This window comes from Musca autumnalis, unplaced genomic scaffold (assembly GCF_047663935.1).
Source record: "Musca autumnalis isolate F117 unplaced genomic scaffold, ASM4766393v1 scaffold_2, whole genome shotgun sequence".
NCBI classification, from domain to species: domain Eukaryota; kingdom Metazoa; phylum Arthropoda; class Insecta; order Diptera; family Muscidae; genus Musca; species Musca autumnalis.
Window position 1 is genome coordinate 193129676 of NW_027411755.1, and position 22441 is coordinate 193152116.

At 35.4% G+C, this 22441-nt stretch overlaps 1 protein-coding gene across 4 annotated transcripts in view; it reads right to left on the reverse strand.

Annotated features, from left to right (window-relative positions):
* Nucleotides 1-22441, reverse strand: part of ush (Zinc finger protein ush) — a 612790-nt gene that overhangs the window by 76893 nt on the left and 513456 nt on the right. For all 4 annotated transcript variants that reach the window (XM_073970417.1, XM_073970420.1, XM_073970419.1 and 1 more), the window contains one exon: nucleotides 15705-15749. In XM_073970417.1, the coding sequence (XP_073826518.1) occupies nucleotides 15705-15749 (45 nt within the window). The remainder of the gene's footprint in view (nucleotides 1-15704; nucleotides 15750-22441) is intronic.

Genomic DNA, 22441 nt, shown 5'->3' on the forward strand with positions numbered 1-22441 from the left:
GGGTAGCTGCCGCTAAAAGAGTAGCTACAGAATGTCATTAAAAATAACGATAAAAATTTATAACCAACAACTCAAGCCATAGATAAACTTTTGCAAAAATAAACAAAAACAACAAACACCATCAACAGTAGCAGAAACAGCAGCAGCAATGAACATTAGAAAGAACACTGCAGAAAGTGAGGAGGAGAAGGGAGAGAGAGTGGCAGGAGTGACAATCGCACAAATAAATGGTTCTTTGAAATGAATATCTTTTTATTGCCCAGTCCAGTCGTGGTGTTGCCACTTAAAATGGAAATTTAAAGGGCTAGATTTCCCTTGTAACACCGGGAGATGTCAAAAACAGGATTACAAGGATATTCAAAATTTATTCATAAAAAATGTTCAAAAAATATCATTTAAAATTTGTCTAAACTATTTTTTAAGAATTTTAAAAAATATCCTCGATTGTTGGACCCGCGAAACTTGCAAGGTTCTTCCAAAAAAAACTTCAAAAATTTATTTTATATATTTTCAAAAAATACTCTCTAAAAATGTTAAAAAATATCTATTAAGATTTTTCACAAAAAAAATCTTTAACAATTTTTTTAAATATTTAAAATTTTTCAAAAAAAAAAAAAAAAATAAATAAATAAAAAATCTTCAAAAACTATTTTTTTAAGAATTTAAAAAAATATTCTTTAAAATTTTTTGAAAATATTTAAAATTTCAAGAATATTTAAAAATTTTGAAAACATGTCCTTAAAATGTTCAAAAATATTTTTTAAAAATTTCCAAAAAAATTGTTTAACAATTTTCAAAAAATATTCTTTAAAAATGTTCAAAACATATTTTTTACGAATTAAAAAAATATTCTTTAGCAAATTTTCAAAAAATATTCTTTAAAAATTTTCCAAAAAAAAAAAAATATTTTTTAAGAATTTTTTAAAAAATGTCAAAAATTTTCAAAAAATATTTTTAAGAGTTATAAAAAAAGAAATATTCTATAAAAATTTTTACAAAAAATAAAAAATTTCAAAAAATATTCTTTAAACATGTTCAAAGCATAGTTTTTAAGAATTTTCAAATAAAAATTTTTTTCTTTAACAATTTTCATATTCAATATTTTTTAAGAATTTTCAAAAAATATTCTTTAACAATTTTCAAGAATATTTAAAATGTTTAAAAAATATTTTTTAAGAATTTAAAAAATAATATTAAACAATTTTCAAAAATATCTAAATATGTTGAAAACATATTTTTTAGTAATTTTCACAAAATATTCTTTAAAAATGTTCAAAAAGTATTTTTAAGAATTTTCAAAAAAAATTCTTTAATAATTTTCAAAAATATTTAAAAATCTTCAATAAATATTTTTTAAGAATTTTTAAAAAAAAATATTCATTAACAATTTTCAAGAATATTTAAAAATTTTCAAAAAATATTCTTCAACAATTTTTAAAAATATTTAGAATTTTTCAAAAAATATTCTTTAACAATTTTAAGAATATTAAAAATTTTTAAAAAAATATCCTTAAACATTTTAAAAAATATTTTTTTAAGAATTTTCAAAAAAATATTGTTTAACAATTTTCAAAAAATATTCTTTAGCAACTTTGAAAAAATATTCTTTAAACATTTTCAAAAAAAAATTTTTTAAGATTTTGCAAAAAAAAATATTCTTTAACAATTTTTAAAAATATTTCAAAATTTTCAAAAAAAAATTAAGAATCTTCAAAAAATATTCTTTAACATTAACAAATAGTTAATTAAACATTTTCAAAAAAAATATATTTTTTTAAGAAATTCAAAAAATACTCTTTAACAATTTTAAACATTTTTCACAAAAAAAAATTTAAGAATTTTCAAAAAATATTCTTTAACTATTTTTAAAAATATTTATAAATTTTCAAAAAAAATTTAACAATTTTCAATAATATTTAAATAATTTCAAAAAAAAAAAAACAACAATTCTCTACAAATGTTTTAAGAATTTTCAAAAAAATATTCTTTAACAATTTTTAAAAGTATTAAAAATTTTTCAAAAAATATTTTTTAAGAATTTTCACAAAAATATCCTTTAATAATTTTTAAAAAATATTTTTTAACAATTTTCAAAAATATTCTTTAAAAATTCTCAAAAAATTGTTTTAAGAATTTTCAAAATATATTCTTTAACATTTTTCAATAATATTTAAAAAATTTGAAAAAAATATTTTTTTAAGAAATGTGTTTAAAAAATATTTTTCAAAATTTTCAAAAAAATAATATTGTTTAACATTTTCAAACAGTATTTTTTAAGAAATTTCAAAAAATAATATTTAACAATTTTCAAAATTTTTTTATTTCTGCCATATTAAAGCGAAGGTCATTTAAAATTTTTCAAAAAATATTTTTTAAAAATTTAAAAAAAAATCTTTAACAATTTTAAAGAATATTTCAACATTTAAAAAAAAATCTTTAAAAATGTAAAAAAATTGTGAATTTTCATAAATATATTCGTAATCAATTTTTAAAAATATTTAAAATTTTTCAAAAAATGTTTTTTAAGAATTTTCAAAAAATATTCTTTAAAACTATTTAAAAAATTTCAAAAAAATCCTTTAAAATGCTTAAAAAATATTTTTTTCAGAAATTGCATACAATTTAACAATTTTCAAATATATTGATAAAATATTTTTTATGAATTTCCAAAAAATATTTAAAAATTTTCAAAAAAATATTCCTTAACAATTTTCAAAAATATTTAAACATTTTAAAAAAATTATCTTTAAAAATGTTCAAAAAATTTTTTTAAAATTTTTCTAAAACTATTCTTTAACAATTTTCAGGAATATTTAAAATTTTTCAAAAAATATTCTCTAAAAATTTTCAAAAAAGAGTTTACAAAAATAACCTTTAAAAATTTTTAAAAATAAAAAATATCATATTCTGTAACAGTTTTCAAAAATATTTAAAATTTTTCAAAAAATATTCTTTAAAATTTTTCAAAAAATATTTGTTAAAAATTTTCAAAAATAATCTTTAACAATTTTTAAGATTTTTTTTTTCAAAAAATGTCCTTTAAAATGTTCAAAAAATATTTATTAAGAATTTTCAAAAAACAAACAATATGTGTTTTTTTTAATTCGTAAAAAATCTTTTTTGAACATTTTAAAGGGCATTTTTTGAAAAAATATTCTTAAAAATTTTTAAAGAATATTTTTTGAAACACAACAAAATTAAAACAATTTTCAAAAATATTTAAATACTTTAAAAAAAATATTTTTTTTACGAATTTTAAAAAATAATCTTTAACAATTTTCCAAAATATTCTTTAAATATTTTTTAAGAATTTTCAAAAAATGTTCTTTAACAATTTTCAAAAAGTATTTTTAAAAAATTTAAAAAAAAAAAATTTCTTTAGCAATTATCAAAAATATATAAAAAATTAAAAAAAAAATATTCTTTAAAAAATCCACGATTTTTGGTCTGATGAATTTTCAAAATATATTCTTTAAATCTCATGATAGTTGATAGGATGCTTCTAGAAAACTATTCCACACTTTTAAAAAACCTTCAAAAATTATCCTAAAATCTAATTTAAAAATTCTAAAATTATGTTCCCCCCAATTTCGCACCTAAAATATCCCCAAGATGGCAACGATTGTTGCGTTGGTGTTGTCTATCTCCTCTCTATATATATTTAATTGACTTGTAGTAGAAGGGTAGAGTCGTAGAATATGCAAAGAGATACAATAAAACAATAACGATATATACAGTAAGAACAACAACAACAACAGCGATGATGATGACGACGATGCCATTACATTTACTGATAGTTAAGTCTACGACCATTACACTACCATTCCCATTTACCCATTAATGCAATATGAGAAGAAGAGACCATCATCATCAGCAGCATCGGTATTGGCATCATCATCAACATCAGTGGCGGCAGAATTGCAGTGGCATCAAGTGTTTCAGCTACAAAACCGAACCAAACACACCGAGAGATAACACAAAAATGTTTTCTATCCCCACTGAAAGCCGTATAGAAGAAGACTGCGATAAAAGAAGATATCTTTTTTAGAGATGGGTGAGGAATTTTTTGGAGTTCAAGCCAAACAATACCAACCGACAGGCCGACATCAAATAGTAAATTCTAGCGCCAGCTTTAGTTTGCTGCAAATGGTTAATGGCAAGGAACAGAAGTAAATAGCATTATATTTTGATATTTTTGTAAATGCATCCCCTTGAATTAATAGTCCAAATAGTTGTTTTCAACAGGAACAAGTTAAGCAGCATAAACAGCAATGCTACATCTTGTTAATAAAAAGACTCCGATATATTTTTCGAAAAATCATGTAGAAGACCGTTTAAAAAAGCTTTAGAATGGTACATTAGAAATGCTTTAAGTCCAAAGGAGTCTTCTTCTTAAAGAAATCCTCTACAGAAACTCTCTAAAAGGTGTCCTCTTTTTTTACAGAACTCCTCTATAAAAGTCCTTTCATAGGAATGTTTTACCTGAAGAAGACAACTCTCAAAGGGTTATTTTGCCGATTAAAAATCTCTCCAGGGGATCTCTTATCTATAGAAGGTCGCTCCATGAGATTTCTACTTATAGAAGACCTTACAACCGAATATTTTGTCCACAGAAGACCTCTAGAGCTTTGGTGCTCGGATCCTTACGTAGCGTAAAAACAAACCACATGTATTCTCTCCTTGTTTCTGATTTGCCATTGCTTAGCAATGGGGAGAGTGTTTTACTACTACTAATACACCAACTTTTTTGAGCACCCCTGCTCTAGAGTTTCTCTCATGTGGCTCTTCTACGTGTTGTTGTTGTACCAGCATGAAACCTACATAGAAGCTTAGGTTTGATGCTGGGTTGGCAGCCGCTGGCCGAAACACTATGGTTCCAGGTCAATCCGGTACGAAAGAACCCGCTACCGTGGGATTGCTTCTACGTGTAGGAGACATCTTAATGGAGTTTTCTACGTACAGAAGATCTCTAAAAGGGGGTCTTCCACATTTAGAAGACCACTCAAAGGGGAGCCTCTGCTTTTAAAAGGCCTCATAAGTGGGTTTCCGCTTATATAAGATCTCTCCAGAATATCTTTTACATTTAGAAAATCTCTTAAAGGAGTCTTCCACATATGAAAGATCTCTGAAAGAGGTCTTCTTTGTATCGAAAGCCTCTCAAGGGAGTCTTGTACGTGTATATGTCTCTTAAGGCGGGTCTTCTCAAGATATTTGGAGAGGTCCTCTAGGATTAGAGAGGTCTTCAATAGATAGAAGATCTCTCGAGGGGATTTTCTACGTTTAGGATACCTCTCTAGGGGTTCTTTTACATTTGGAAGACCTCTCGCGGCTGTCTTCTACCTTTGGAGGGGGCCCTCTGTGTTTAGAAGACCTCTCAATGGAATCTTCTACCTACATCAATCCGTCGTCCGCCTATAAAGGACCTCTCACTCCCTGGAGGGGTCTTCCATGTGTAGAAGACCATATGGTTTCTCCATTTAATATACCTCTCTGGATGATCTTCTACCTACAAAAGACCGCTCTAGATCGTCTCTACCTAAAAAGACCTCTCCGGCTGGTCTTCTGCCTACAGAAGACCTCTCAAGGGAGTTTTCTTTCTATAGAAGACCTCTCAAGGGAGATTTTCTCATAAGGAGATTTTCTACGTATAAAACATCTCTGAAGAAGGTCTTCTACGTCTAGAAGACCTATCAAAGGGGTCTTTATTCTATAGAAAATCTCTCAAAGAATGACATTTCTCAAGGGGTCTTCTATAAGTAGAAGGCCTCTTAAGGGGGTTCTCTACTTATAGAAGGCCTCTTAAGGGGTCTTCTCTCTACAGAATATTTCTCTCGATAGTCTTCTACATATAAAAGACCTCTCTGGCTGGTGTTCTACCTACAAAATACTTCTCCGGCGACCTCTCAAGGCGGTCTGCTTTCAAGGGGTCTTCTATATGCGGAAGACCCATCCCGGGAGTTTTCTATGAATAGAAGACCTCTCCAAAGGATCTTCTACGCACAGAAGACTAAGAGGTCTTCAAAGAATCTCACGGGCGTCGTGTCTATATAATAGACTCTCAAGTGGGTCTTCTTCCTATAGAAGACCTCTAAAGTGGGTCTTCCATAAGAGGTGGCCCTTACATCTATAGAAAACTTTTCAATGGGTCTTCTGTTTCTAGAAGACCTCTAAAGAGGGTCTTCTATCAATAGAAGACCTCACAAGATGGTCTTCTATCAATAGAAGACATCTTAAACGAGTCTTCTATCAATAGAAAGCTTCTCAAGGATTCTTCTATCTATCTGTAGAATACGTTTTAAGTGGGTCTTGTATGTATGGAAGGCCTATCAACGGGGTCTTCTATATCTAGAGGGCCTCTCAAAGGGGTCTTGATTCTATAGAAGACCTCTCAAAGGGGTCTTCATTCTATAGAAGATCTCTGAAAGAAGTCTTCTATATATAGAAGATCTCTCAAAGGAGACTTCTACGTATAGAAAACCTCGCAAGGGGTCTTCTATAAGTATAATGCCTCTCAAGGGGATACTCTACTTATAGAAGACCTCCCAATGGGTCTTCTAAGTATAGCAGACATCTCATGGGGGTCTTCTTCCCATAGAATACCTCTCAAGATGGTCTTCTACGTATAGAAGACACTTGAAGGGAGTCGTCATCTCATAGAAGACCTCTAAAGAGGGTCTTCTATGTATAGAAGATCTCTAAAGAGGGTCTTCTATGTATAGAAGATCTCTCTAGGGGCCCTCTACTAATAGAATACCTCTCTCTCTCTGTATAAAAGACTTCTCAAAGGGGGTCTTTTATGTAAAAGAGGTCACTCAAGCTTGTCTTCTACATTTAGAAAATCTCTCAAGGGAGTCCCTCAAATGGGTATTCTAAGCATGGAAGACCTCTCAAGGTGGTCTTCTACGTATAGAAGACCTCTCAAGGGGGTTTTCTTTCTATAGAAGACCTCTCAAGGGGTCTTCTATATATAGAAGGCCTCATAAGGAGATTTTCTACGTATAAAACATCTCTGAAGAAGGTCTTCTACGTCGAGAAGACCTATCAAAGGGGTCTTTATTCTATAGAAAATCTCTCAAAGAATGACATTTCTCAAGGGGTCTTCTATAAGTAGAAGGCCTCTTAAGGGGGTTCTCTACTCTACTAGGTCTTCTACATTTAGAAGTCCTCTCATGGAGGTCTCCTACATTAAGAAGTCCTATCAAGGGGGTCCTCTGAGTATAGAAGAACTCTCAAAAGGGTATTTTACGTATAGAAGGCCTCTCAAGGGTATTCTATGAAATACGTCTTAAACGGATCTTTCACCCATAGAACACCTTATAATTCCCAAACACCCCTCCTAATAAAATGCTACCTCAACTACATATAATAAAAACAATAACAACAACAACAAAAAACTATAAAAATTGTGCTACAAAAATATTAACATTGGTAAACATAACAAAAATACAACAGAACACAACAGAAGTACAAGCGACAAGACAACCCGATCCGACAGTCCAACCAACCAACGAACCAACTATCCATCCAAACAAGTAAAGCATCTGCAAGTATGCAGTTTTTATAGATAAGAACCCAGAGCACATTCATGAATTTCAAAGATAACAGACACAACACACAAAAATGTTCCAAGTGGTGGTAGAGAAGAAGAGTAGTGGGGTAGAGTGGTTGGTGTCAGTTGGTGGTGATATCATTGCTGCAAAGTAAGTAGTAGCAGCAGCAGCAATACTACACAACACCTAAAACACCCACTCACCCTGTTTATTTGTCGGACCAAAGACGAAGAAGATATAAAACATTTGATGTGAGTGAAAGAGATAATAAAGGAGATATACGACAGGCGGTATACATATATGAGTTATGCTCGGCAATAATAACTAGCAAACAAAAATTTGTTTTGGAAAGCTCAGCATTAAAGGACATCTATAAAACATTGGGCGCCAAATTGTCAAATGGTTGGAATCAACTGCAATAACGACATTTGGCAATTTTTGCGACAGTAAACAAAACTTCTTTCCGTTCATACATCTTTACGGATCTGCACTAAAATCTTTAAAAATCTTCTTGAAGTCTACAGTTTGTTCTCCTTAAGACCTTCGTGGTTAAAATAAATCATCTCCTAGCTTTGATGCCAAAATAAAATTCTTTTAACGTTACTCCATATAGAGTTTTTTTTTACATTTTTTCCATTATCACAATCACAATTCTTTGTTTAAATCTGATTTCCACTGTGCCGCTGATACTGATAAGCCCGACCAACAAACAACTTCCTCTCCATCTAAGCATAAAATATGTTTCATATTTCTAAATCATCTTTTTTTTTGTAACTGATAATCAAAATTCATTCGGTTCTGTTTGGATTCTTTGTCTGGCATTTCATAATTCCCATCATTCATATTTTCAGTTCACAACAGTTCTGTTCACTTCTCTTATCGCCTTTAATCCCCAGTGATTAGAGTTTATGTGAATTTTTCGAATTTTTTTTTCATTTGTTTTCAAATGAAGATTTGCTTATCTATCATTATAAATTTTTCCAAAAAGTCACCCTTAACCGACACACAGAGAAAACGAGAATGATGATGACGATGAAGAGGGCACAACTATATAGTAGCATCATCATCATGAAGCCGGCAACTAATCATGGGTTACATGGTTGCAAAGAAGGGTGGTGGCAGGCAGCAGCTAGAGCTGCTAACATTCATTGCCTGCCTCTCCTGTGTGCAAGGATAAAAAGCTAATGTTCATTTCATAGTTTTTTCCCATCATTAATTTCAAAGTCATTTGACTTTTCACATCGTTTTGTAAATCTTTTTGTGTCATATGGAAAGACAGGCGTCAGGATAGAAGAGATATGTTAAAGTCGGTATGTTGTTGCTGGGGGTTTTTTTTTCGGCTGATATGAGTGATGGTATTGCGTGTGTCATTGTTGCTAGTGGAGTGGTGTGGAGTGTGGCGGCAACTGCATGTGGTGCAAGTGTGTTTGGCCATAAGCTAAAGTGGGCGTCTTTTTCTGCTTGCAGTTTATAGAAAGAAATATAAGAACTTCTAGAGGGTATTAGTAGAGTGCTGCTCGGTGATAATGAATGATAAATTGCAGTTGGAAAATGATTAGCAAGAAATATTTAATCTGGAATTCTCATGGAAGTGGGAATAATTTTAAGATTAAACAAGTAAAAAGTCGTTAAGTTCGGCCGGGTTGATCTCTTTGTACCCTCCACCATAAAATAGTCTTAATTAAAATGGAATTTTTCCTTTCACAATACCCCAAATGTCTAAAATATCAAATATCGGCAGGTACCGTTACAGGTATTTTGTTTAAAACTTGCAGTTAAAACCCTCAAAATATCAAAAATCGGGAGGTGCCGTTAAATGAGTTCTACTTCGATTTTTGGTGGAGAAGCCACTGAGAACCTCAAATGGTTAAAAATTGTGGCTAAAATATTCAAAATACCGAAAATCAGGAGGTACAGTAATATGGGGAGATCAAGAAGTCTTCTAAGTATCTCAAGGGGGTCCTGTCTCTATAATATACTCTCAAGGGAGTATTCTCTCTATAGAAGACCTCTAAAGAGGGTCTTCCATAAGAGGTAGCCCTTATATCTATAGAAGACTTTCCAATGGGTCTTCTGTTTCTGGAAGACATCTCATCAGAGTCTTCTATGTATAGAAGACCTCTGAAAGGGGTCCTCGATCTGTAGAAGACTTCTCAAGGGGGTCTTGTATGTATGGAATGCCTATCAAGGGGGTCTTTTATATCTAGAAGGTCTTCTACATATAGAAGACCTCTCAAAGGGGTCTTCATTCTATAGAAGATCTACGTATATACAATATCTCAAGGGGTCTTCTATAAGTAGGGTCTTCTCTCTACAGAATATTTCTCTTGATGGTCTTCTACATATAAAACACATCTCTGGCTGGTGTTCCACCTAAAAATACCTCTCCGGCTGGGCCTCTGTCTATAGAAGACCCCTCAAGGTGGTCTGCTTTCTGTAGAAGAACTCTCAAGGGGTAATCTATCTACCGAAGGCCTATCCAGGGAGGTTTCTATGAATAGAAGACCTCTCAAGAGGGTATCCTATGTATAGAAGACCTCTGTAGGGACCCTCTACTTACAGAACACCTCTCAAACAGGTCTTCTCTGTATAAAAGACTTTTCAAGGTACCGTTATATGGGGGCTATACCAAAACATGGATCAATGTTGACGAAGTGGAGAAGTTTCGTGATGAAGAAGTTCCGTGGCCACTGAAAACTTCAAATGTCAGATTACAGCTAGGTCCGTTAAAAATTGTAGCTAAAATCTTCAATTGACATTTGTAGCTAAAATCTATGGTATATCGGGAGGTACCGTTATATGGGGGCTTTACCAAAACATGGACCTATATTGACGATTTTTAGTGAAGAAGTTTCGTGGCCACTGAGAACCTCAAATATCAAATTACAGTTAGTTCTGTTAGAAATTGTAGCTAAAACGCTCAAAATACCCAAAATCGGGACTTACCGTTATATGGGGGCTATACCAAAACATGGACCTAATGTTGACGATTTTTGGTGGATAAGTTTCGTGGCCACTGAGAACCTCAAATGTAAATTACAGCAAATACGGCTAAAAATTGTAGCTAAAATCTTCAAAATACCAAAAATCGGGAGGTACCGTTATATGGGGGCTATACCAAAACATGGACCAATGTTGACGATTTTCGGTGGAGAAGTTTCGTGGACACTAAGAACCTCAAATGTCATATTACAGGTGTTTTGGTTAAAAATGGTTGCAAAAACCCTCAAAATATCGAAAGTCGGAGGGTACTGTTATATGGGGGCTATACCAAAACATAGACCTATATTTACTATTTTTGGTGGAGAAGTTATGTGGCCACTGAGAACCTCAAATGTCAAATAACAGCTAGGTTGGTTAAATATTTTAGCTAAAATCTTCAAAATACCGAAAATCGGGAGGTATCGTCATATTAGGGTTATACCAAAACATGGACCTATATTTACTATTTTTGGTGGAGAAGTTTCGTGGCCACAGAGAACCTAAAATGTCAAATTACAGCTAGTTCACTTAAAAATTGTAGCTAAAATGTTCAAAATACCGAAAATCGGGAGGTACCGTTATATGGGGGCTATACCAAAACATAGTCCCATGTTGACGATTTTTGGTGGAGAAGTTTCGTGGCCACTGAGTACTTCAAATGTCAAATTACAGCTAGTTCACTTAAAAATTGTAGCTAAAATCCTCAAAATACCGAAAATCGGGAGATACCGTTATATGGGACCTATACCAAAACATGGTCCAATGTTGACGATTTTTGGTGGAGAAGTTTCGTGGCCACAGAGAACTTCAAATGTCAAATTACAGCTAGGTTGGTAGAAAATTATGGCTAAAGTCTTTAAAATACCAAAAATCGGAAGGTACCGTTATATGGAGGCTATACCAAAACCTGAACCTATCCCCATAATTTTCGGAATATAACTTTGTCGATCACTAGGAACCCTAAATGTCAAATTATAGCTAATTTGGTTTGAAAATGTGACTTAAAGCGGCAAAATACCAGAAATCGGGCGGTATGGTGGTTATATGGGACCGATTTAGCCTATCAGGTTTTCAGTACACAATGTTGACGATTTTTGGTGGAGAAGTTGTGTGGCCACTGAGTACTTTAAATGTCAAATTACAGCTAGGTTGGTTAAAATTTTGGCTAAAATCTTCAAATGACCGAAAATCGGGAGGTACCGTTATATGGAGGCTATACCAAAACATGGACATATCCCCATAATTTTCTGAATATAATTTTGTCGATCACTAGGAACCCTAAATGTCAAATGATAGCTAATTCGGTTTGAAAATGTGACTTAAAGGGCCAAAATACCAGAAATCGGGCGGTATGGTGGTTATATGGGACCGATTTAGCCTATCAGGTTTTCAGTACACATGTGGATAATGTTGCGAATGCCATCAGGAACGCAAAATCATCCAAAGCGTTGGGCCCTGACGGAATTTCCATGGTAATGTTGAAACAGCTGGATGAGCCGGGAGTGGAGTATCTCACGAAAGTTCTCAACCTGTCGCTAGCCACCCTTATTGTTCCCAAAGTCTGGAAAATGGGCAGGGTGGTCCCGCTACTGAAGCCAGGCAAGGATGCCAGCAAATGTGAATCGTACAGGCCGATTTCGCTTTTGTCACCTGTAGCGAAGACCCTTGAGGCCTTAGTCCTCCCCAGCATTAGAAATAGCTATCAATTTGCCGATCATCAGCATGGATTCCGTAAGCGGCACAGCACGACAACAGTGCTGCACGCCATCTCCACACATATTTGTCGAGGACTCAACCAGGAGCGGCCGTGTGATAGAACAGTGATGGTGGCGCTTGACTTATCAAAAGCCTTTGATAATGTCAAGCACTCCACGCTGTTCGAGGACATCGAGCAGACAACCCTCCGGCCAAGTCTGAAACGTTGGATAATCAACCATATGTCGCCAGTCGTATGTGGAATTCTGGAACAAGAAATCCAAGCCCCGTAGAGTGAAACAGGGAGTTCCCCAAGGAGGTATGATATCTCCGGAACTGTTTCACCTCTACCTTTTCTGTATCCCCCCCCCCCCCCCCCTTCAGACGGCATTGAGATCGTAACGTATGCGGATGATTGTACGATCCTGGCGTCAGGTACCTACCCTGATGACATCTGTGAGAGACTGAACTCTTATATCCGCCTCTAAATCGACGGCCACTCTGTTCACCACATGGACGGTGCAGTATAGAATCAGGGTCGATGGCAGCAGAATTCCGACCACAAACTGCCCCAAAATTCTTGGGTTCACATTCGACACCACTTTCACGTCGTCCGCGCATGCCACAGCTATCTGTGATAAACTGAAATGTAGGAACAAGGTCCTCAAGTCCCTAGCCGGCAGCACTTGGGGTGCAGATAAAGAAACCTTAAAGCGATAGGTCGGTCTGTGGTAAGCTATGCGGCGCCAGTTTGGTGCCCGAATTTATGTAACACGCAGTGGTATAAGATTCAAATTTGTCAGAACGTCGCCCTGAGAACAACAACAGGTTGCCTCCTCAAATCTACAGTGGACCATCTACATGAGGAGGCAAAGATTCTTTCAGTACGACAACATAATGAGATGCTATCGTTGCAGTACTTGCTCGGGTGTCACCGTGAGAGCCATCCCAATCACCACCTGCTGCCCACCGATACACCCAGGCATATCAAGAAGGATATTCATGCTCTAGAGGCGACTGTCCAACAATATAGGAGAGAACCTCTAGATCAACAGGCATATCAGGCAGGTTTGAACAGCATTCACACGGACACAGTTGCTAAGACCATAAGCAATTATTGTGTGAATGCAGTCATCGGAGCACATCACCCATCTCTCGCAGCTGAAGAGCGTCAGCTGCCACGACAAACCAGAGTAGTTTTGGCTCAATTACGCTAGGGATATTGCAGTCGCCTAAATTCTTATTGGGCGGGAATCGATCGCACCGTGCAAGACATCTGCCTAGTATGCGGCATGGGCCCGCACGATACTAAGCACCTATTCAACTGTCCCGCCAAGCCTACTCATCTGACTCCAGTGGATCTGTGGTTACATCCCATCGAAGTAGCCAACTTCCTGGAACTGGAGATAGACCCAGAGCCAGATTGAACAGGAGAACGAACATACAAACATAATAATAAAATACTGTTACAACAACAACAACATGTATATGTGTTTGTATCAGGTATTCAGTAAAAAATTTCTTTAGATAGGATCGCAATGTTATTACATACAATTTGTGTTTCATGTAGTCTGGTATTTATTACATTTTATATATTCCGCCCCGAAGTATGCAGCTGATCAAATGATTTTTCCTATACCACACTTGGAATAGTCATAATATTAAAAATGAAGTATAGATGGCGCTGTGTCAAAAATGCCATTATCGTAGCCTTCTGATACTAATTCACAATAGAATTAACAATTTAAATTATCAAACAAGTGGTTATTGAAATTTCTTTAGAAAATGATTCGACAATAGAATCACTATTTATTAGCTCCACAATTACGAACATTAAAGTATAATCGTTTGCTATATAAAGGATAGGACATGTCCTCATTCAATCACATATTTTCCCTACCCTTCTCCTTAAAATTGCTAATTAATGGGCGTTTCTTTGATTAAACAAAAAGAAGAAAATGACATTTACAATCACTTCACATCACATAATCATCAAGGAAATGAGTTTCACACGTCTCATAACAGCTAAACAGCCTTCATAAATGAGAGGGAGAAGTAAGTGCTTTAAAACCCCTTTCACACAGAATAACAAATAAACGAATTAAGGAAGAACCCTTCCTTTCCCCACCTAAAATGATGTTTAGTTGACTAACTGACTGACACGATTAAACAGCATTATAACCATCTCCCCCTCGCGCCAAGGATGACCGGAAGAAATGAAAAGTGAAAAAAAGAAAAATAATATCATTGGCATGGCTTAGAGATAAGGAAAAGCTAACAGCAGGAAGAGTAGTAAAAACGAAACGAACCAAACGAAAAGAACACACAAATGCGCGCTGTGACAACAATAATGAGTGCAGTAAACTAAATAAAATACACCAAATAAAGTTCAACACAAATCACCGAACAAATATACTTAAACTAGAACAGCAAGGGGTGTGCATGAGAGAGAGAGCGTTAAAGGATGGAGGAAGAACAGTAGGAAAATAAAAGTATGGTTGGCAGCAGATTAACACTTTTTTATTGGCATTATAATGGACAAGAAGAAGACCAAGAAAGAAGGCAAGCAAACCAACCAATATCATCATCACCATCCGCATTAACAGGAAGTGACAAGGGAGGAAGTGGAGTGAAAGGGTATTAATAAACTCTTTGGCTTAATATTCCACTTTTTTGACGTGCTGCTCTATTATAATGACAACAAACGAGCAACGACACCACCTATCTATATCTATCTATTCATCAATTTGGGGGTGTGTGTGTGTGAGCTTTTTGCTTGAACATTTAGTGCTTCTTCTTGTTCCGTCCGTCCATTTACAAAACCACATAATCATTGTTATAAATATGAATTAACTTTCAAATTTATGAGAGGTTAAAAGGGCTATTCGCTCTGTTAGGAATGTTGGAATGATGTGGAAAGTGTTGAGAACAAAAAAGGGTAAGGAAGTTTGATGACGGACAAACAAAAAACCCAGGATTTGCAAATGCTACAAAGTGTGTGCGTGTGTATGCCAGTTAAGGATAAGAGACAAAATGTCCATCCTTACCCAAAAAATATTCAAGTGATAAAAGGGATATTTTTTTACGTCCTTTTATGCTTATCTCTAACAAAACACACACCACTCACATTATCCCATTTGCCAGCCACATAGACAAATATTTTACTACTGCGACGTTAGTGCAAAGCAACAGAGAGAGTTCAGTTCTGGTCATAAGTTTAATCATCATTATTGGCAAAAATGGCATTATAAATGTTAAGCTTTTTGGGGGGCAGTATAATCTTGGCTGGGGATGGGGTTGAGCCATAAAATTCCAACATAACCCTTTTTTTGTCGGCCGGGAAAATGCATTCGCATTTATGAGAGTGTTTTCGACATTGATATTGATTTTGTGTCGTTTTTGTGGTTTGACTAAAAATCTCAGATTAATATGGGGAATGGGGAGTGAGAAACCAATGAATTGCTTGTTACAACTTACCTCTACTATCTATTGTCATGTCTTCGGTGGAATCTGAACAATCACCTGTAATGAAAAAGAAGAGAAGATAAACATTAAAATATAGAAGAATATTAAGGCAAAACCCAGACTATTGAAGACATTTTGGAGATAAATTATTTACAAACTAGGAAAACTTCAAGTTCTACCCTTCAAGTATATTTTTATAATTAATTTTTTTATAATTTATAATTCTTATAATTTTTAATAGTTATAATTGCTATAATTAAAAATGTTATAACTTAAAATTTTTATAACATAAAATTTTTATAATTTATAATTTTTATAATTTATAATTTTAATAATGTATAATTTTTATAATTTATAATATTTATAATTGCTAGAATATAAACATTTTATAACTTAAATTTTTTACAATTTTTATAATTTATAACTCTCTTCTGGAATATTTTATAACTCTTGGAAGACGAAATAACGAATTTCAGCCATTTCGGTTGGATATTGACGTCACAATCTTCAGTATTACGAAAATCGGGAGGTACCGTTCTATGGGGGCTATATCGAAACGTGAACCTATACCGACGAATTTTAGTCAGAAATGGGACAATATGAAAGCGTGCACCTGTACAGACATATTTCTGGCGAACAGTTTTATATCAAATTGAAGACAAAATACCAAATTTCAGCCATTTTGGAGGAATATTGAAGACACAACCTTCAAAATACGAAAAATCGGATGGTACCTTTCCATGGGGGCTATATGAAGGCGTGGACCTATACCGACAAATTTAAAGGGGAAGTTTGAGTGCCCCCAACGAAGTCTAAATACCAAATTTCAGCCATTTCGGTGGAATATTGAGGCCACAACGTTCAAAATACCGAAAATCGGGAGGTACTGTTCTATGGGGGCTATATGAAGGCGTGGACCGATACCGACAAAGTTCAGGGGGAAAGTTTTATTCCACCAACGTAGACTAAATACCAAATTTCAGCCATTTCGGTGGGATAATGAAGCTTAAACATTCAAAATACCGAAAATCGGGAGGTACCGTTCTATGGGGGCTATATGAAGGTGTGGACCGATACCGACAAAATTCTGGGGGAAAGTTTAATACCCCTAAAGAAGACTACGTACCAAATTTCAACCATTTTGGTAGGATAATGAAGCCAAAACCTTCAAAATACCGAAAATCGGGAGGTACCGTTCTATGGAGGCTATATGAAGGTGCGGACCGATACCAACAAAATTCTGGGGGAAAGTTGTATACCCCTAAAAAAGACTACGTACCAAATTTCAGCCATTTCGGTGTGATAATGAAGCTAAAACCATCAAAATACCGAAAATCGGAAGGTACCGTTCTATGGGGGCAATACGAAGGTGTGGACCGATACCGACAAAATTCTGGGCGAAAGTTTTATACCCCTAAAGAAGACTACGTACCAAATTTCAGCCATTTTGGTAGGATAATGAAGCTAAAACCTTAAAAATACCGAAAATCGGGAGGTACCGTTCTATGGGGACTATATGAAGGTGAGGACCGATACCGACAAAATTCTGGGGGAAAGTTTTATACCCCTAAAGAAGACTACGTACCAAATTTCAGCCATTTTGGTAGGAGAATAAAGCTAAAACCTTCAAAATACCGAAAATCGGATGGTAGCGTTCTATTCTGGGCGAAAGTTTTATACCCCTAAAAAAGACTACGTACCAAATTTCAGCCATTTTGGTAGGATAATAAAGCCAAAACCTTAAAAATACCGAAAATCGGGAGGTACCGTTCTATGGGGGCTATATCAAAACGTGGACCGATATATCCCATTTTCAATACCAACCATCCTGCAAGTATTAAAAACTTCTGTAACAAATTTTGACTCTCTATCTTTAAAATTGCGAGCTGTATCTTGATTTCAACGGACAGACAAACGGACAGACAAACGGACGGACGGACATACGGACATGGTCAAATCGACATAGAATTTTATGCTGATCAATAATATATATATACTTTATAGGGTCTCCGACGAATATTTGGATGTGTTACAAACGGAATGACAAATTTAATTATACCCTCCATATGGTGGAGGGTATAAAAAAGTAGGCGTGATCCGGTATTTTGGCTCCATATATGTAGCTAGGGTACACACAACCCCATTACCTCCTAAAATTTATGCTGAAACGAAATAATCATAAGTTTCGCTTACTCATATAGAGTTTAAAAGAAAAGCGTGGGGTAGGTACACCACCTCTTCCGAAATTTATAAAATATACATAACACCAGCAAACATTAAGCTTTCACTGCAAATTTGATGGAAATCGGTTCAGTAGTATTGGAGATATAACATATTTAAAAAAAAGTGGTTGTCGGGTCTTGAGGTCCCAAAGAAGTACCTAGATTGTAGATTAATCCGTAAATTTTTATACCGATACATGGGTAATTTTTGCAAATATATATTTTTTTTGTAAAATATCGCATAGCGGAGGTACCCCGCCCCCTCTGGAGTTCAATAAAATATGTAAGGTGTTTGCGGGGACCATCCCTGTACATTTCCTGACAATTTCAAAAAATCGGTTCAGTTGTTTTTGCAGAAAAAATTTAAATTGAAAAAGTTTTTTTTTTTTTTAAATATCGCACAGGGGAGGTACCCCACCCCCTCTGGATTGAAATAAAATATGTAACGTGTTTTTGGGCGCCATCCAATTTCAGGAAAATTGGTTCAGAAAAAAAATTAAATTAAAAATTGAAAAAAAGTGGGCGTTGTAAAATGTTCTTCCCATAAAAACCCAAGGTTTTTAAATATGGCAAAGGGAAGTACCCCGCCCCCTTCGAAATTCAAGAAAATATGCTTCCTATATTCACCGGGAATCGAGGAAAATCGATTCAGTAGTTTTGTAGATGTAACATCTAAATTATAATTTATAATTATACCCTATACCACAATGTGGAAAAGGGTATAATAAGTTTGTTTTCCCAAAAATTCATGTAACGCCGCGAAATATTCGTCGTAGACCCCTCATGTGGTATACCAAACTTCATATCTCGACGAGATAAAGCGATTTAGCTATGTGTGTCCGTCCGTCCGTCCGTCCGTCTGTCCGTCCATTAAAAATTGTAATCAAGCTACAGGCCGCAATTATGGACCGATTGTCACGAAATTTAGTATGAAGGTCGGGGTTGTACCAGAATAGAACTGATTAGTTTTTGGCGATGATCGTGAAATGTTAAAGGGATGAAATGGACCAAAAACAAAATTTTTGGTCGATTTTGTAGCCGCTCTGTAGGTCGCAATAATAGTTCGATCGGCGCGAAATTTTAAACAAAGGTTAAGTTTATGATGGAGAAGGCGTGTGCAAACCAACATGAATATCAGATAATATTTAGCGGGTTAAATGGACCAAAACTTTTGTGTGAAAATTGGTAAAATTTGTAATGTACAGGTTATATCTTTATCCACGGAGGAAAGATATTGCAAATCTATAGTGGTATAGGGTATCACATGGTCGGCCTGTCCGACTATAGCCTGCTCTTACTTGTTTTTATAATATAAAATTTATAAAATTTTTATAATATAAAAAATTAGTCAAGGTCGGAGACACAACCGCAATTGTCTCGCAAATTAATTTCCAAACCCATACATTCGTAATTATTGTAATTTTTTAAAGAAAGAGGGGAAGTACTCCGCCCCTTCCGAAATTCAACAAAATATGTACAGTCGAAATCGCTTATAACGTCGTCGTTTATAACGTCATATCGGTTATAACGTCGATATTTAAAAGTCCCAAATCTCTGGGGCCCTTTATAGCTCTATCGCTTATAACGACATACGGATTATACCGACAAATTCCGTCGGTCCCTTGACCGACGTTATAAGCGATTTCGACTGTAGTCTATTTTCACCGGTGGCCATCGCTCTACATTCCATGACAATTTCAGGAAAATCAGTTCAGTAGTTTTTGTAGAAAATATAACAAGTAAAAAAGTATCAGTCGGCTTGGCCGACAGAGATATACCCTCAGCCTGTGTATATTGAAACAATTTTTTCCCAAAAAAACGCATGTATTTAGGGAATTTTGGGCGTTTGAACTGACAAAAATGTTGATTAGGATTAGAGATCAAAAGTTTTGCGGAGGAGATACTAAAAAGAATGGATCTCCAGCCACTACATATGGTACCATAGGGGTTTTTTACAACTTCAGGGATGTTTGCTCAAGAAGTATGGACTTGCCCCTGAAACAACTTTTACCATCGCAATTGAGGCAGCGAATGCAAGTTGCTTCAACAAAAATCGAAGTGATTCGAAAGCAGGTCTTAAAGTGAAAATGTATCCGAAATTTTGTGTGGGAGGTACCGGATGGAGTGGACAAATATAGTCCATATTTGAACCTGATCTATATCTGGTAGATATATTAAGATGTGTAAAGTATGGTCCAATTCGGCCACTCTCTTCAAGAGTTATCGTACGCACAATTTTACCGAACATTTTTGAACTTTTGTGGGGAAGGTACCTGAAGGAGTGGACCGATATGGCTTATCTTCGAACTTAAACTATGTTTGGACAAAATATTACGAAGACCAAACTTTGGACCGAATCGGCAGACCTGTTCGAGAGTTATTTTGCCCTCCAACCTCCTCACACGGTGTCATAGGGGTTTTTTGCAACTTTCAGGCTATTTTCTCAGGAAGTATGGACTTGCCGCTGATGAAACTTATACCGTCGCATGGAGGGCAGTGAATACAAGTTGCTAAAGCAAAAATCAAAGCGATTCGAGAGATGGTCCTAAACTGAACTTTTCCAAATTTTTGTGTGGGAGGTACCCGACGGAGTGGACCAATTGAGTCCATATTAAAACCTGATCTAAGTCTGGTACACGCTCCACGATGGGCAAAGTATGGACTAAATCGGTCACTCCCTTCAAGAGTTACCGTGCGCACAAACTTTCCGAACATTTTCGAACTTTTGTGTGGGAGGTAACGGAAAGAGTGGACCGATGTAGCTCATCTTCGAACTTAAACTAAGTTTGGGCAAAATATTACGAAAGCCAAAATTTGAACCCAATCGGTTTATCCGTTCGAGAGTTATCGTGCGCTCCAGCCAGCAGGACAGACAGACAGACGGACGGACATGGCTAGATCGACTCCAAATTGTCTGAAACACATTTCGTCCAAACATACTTGGGGTCTAAAACCATTATTTCGATGAGGCACATTTTCATTGTATCAAAGTGTATATACCCTCCATAGCCTTAAGGCTGAGGGTATAAAAATTGAAAATTGAAAAAAGTGGGCTTGGTCAACTTTTTTTTGCATAAAAACTTGGGTTATGACGAACATTTCAGAAAAAAAGAATTATCGAAATCCGTCCAGCCGTTCTCAACTGATGCCATTACCAACGAACGACATTTGATTTTTATTATACCCTCAGCCTTTAGGCTAACGAGGGTATTTACACTTTGATACGACCAAAAATGTGTCTCATCGAAATAATGGTTTTAGACCCCAAGTATGTTTGTACGATATCCGTTTCAGACAAATTTGAGTAGATCTAGCAATGTCCGTCCGTCTGTCTGTCTGGCTGGCTGGTGCGCACGATAACTCTCGAACGGATCAATCGATTCAAATTTTGGGTATCGAAATATTTTGTCCAGATTCGATTTAAGTTCGAAGAATCCACTCCTTCAGGTACCTCCCCCACAAATGTTCAAAAATTGTTGCAAAACTTGTGCGCACGATAACTCTTGAAGGGAATAACCGATTTGGTCTACACTTTGCACATCGTGTAATTTCTACCAAACATAGATGAGGTTCCAATATGGACTCAATCGGTCCACTCCTTCGGGTACCTCCCACACAAAATTTCGGAAAAGTTCAGTTTAGGACCTGGTCTCGAATCGCTTTGATTTTTGTTAACGCAAGTTGTATTCGCTGTCCTCTATACGACGCTGTAAGCTTCATTAGGGGCAAGTCCATACTTCCTGAGAAAATAGCCTGAAAGTTACAAAAAACCCTATGACACCGTGTGTAGTGGTTGGAGCGCATGATAACTCTCGAACGTATCTGCCGATTCGGTCCAAAATTTGGCTTTCGTAATATTTTGTCCAAACTAACTTCAAGTTCAAAGATGGATTATATCGGTCCACTGCTTCCGGTACCTCCCCCACAAAAGTTTGAAAATGTTCGGAAAATTTGTGCGTACGATTACTCTTGAAGGGAGTAACCGATTTGGTCCATACTTTGCACATTATGAAATTTCTACCAGACTTAGATGAGGTTCCAATATAGACTCAATCGGTAAACTCCTTCGAGTACCTCCCACACAAAATTTCGGAAAAGTTCAGTTTAGGACCTGCTCTCGAATCCCCTTGGTTTTTGTTGTAGCATCTCGTATTCTTTGTCCCCTATACGAAGGTACAAGTATCCTCAGGGGCAAGTCCATACTTCCTGAAAAAGTAGCCTGAAAGTTGGAAAACAAACCCTATGACACCATGTTTATGGGTGGAAGCGCAAGATAATTCTCGAACGGAAATGCCGATTACGGCCAAAATTTGGCCCGTAATATTGTTTCCAAACTTAGTTTAAGTTCGTAGATAAGCCATATCGGTCCACTCCTACAGGTACCTACCCCACAAAAGTTCAAAAATATTCGGAAAAATTGTGCGCACGATAACTCTTGATGGGAGTGGCCGATTTGGTCCATACTTTACACATTCTCATAATATCTACCAGATATAGATCAAGTTCGAATATGGACTATATTTGTCC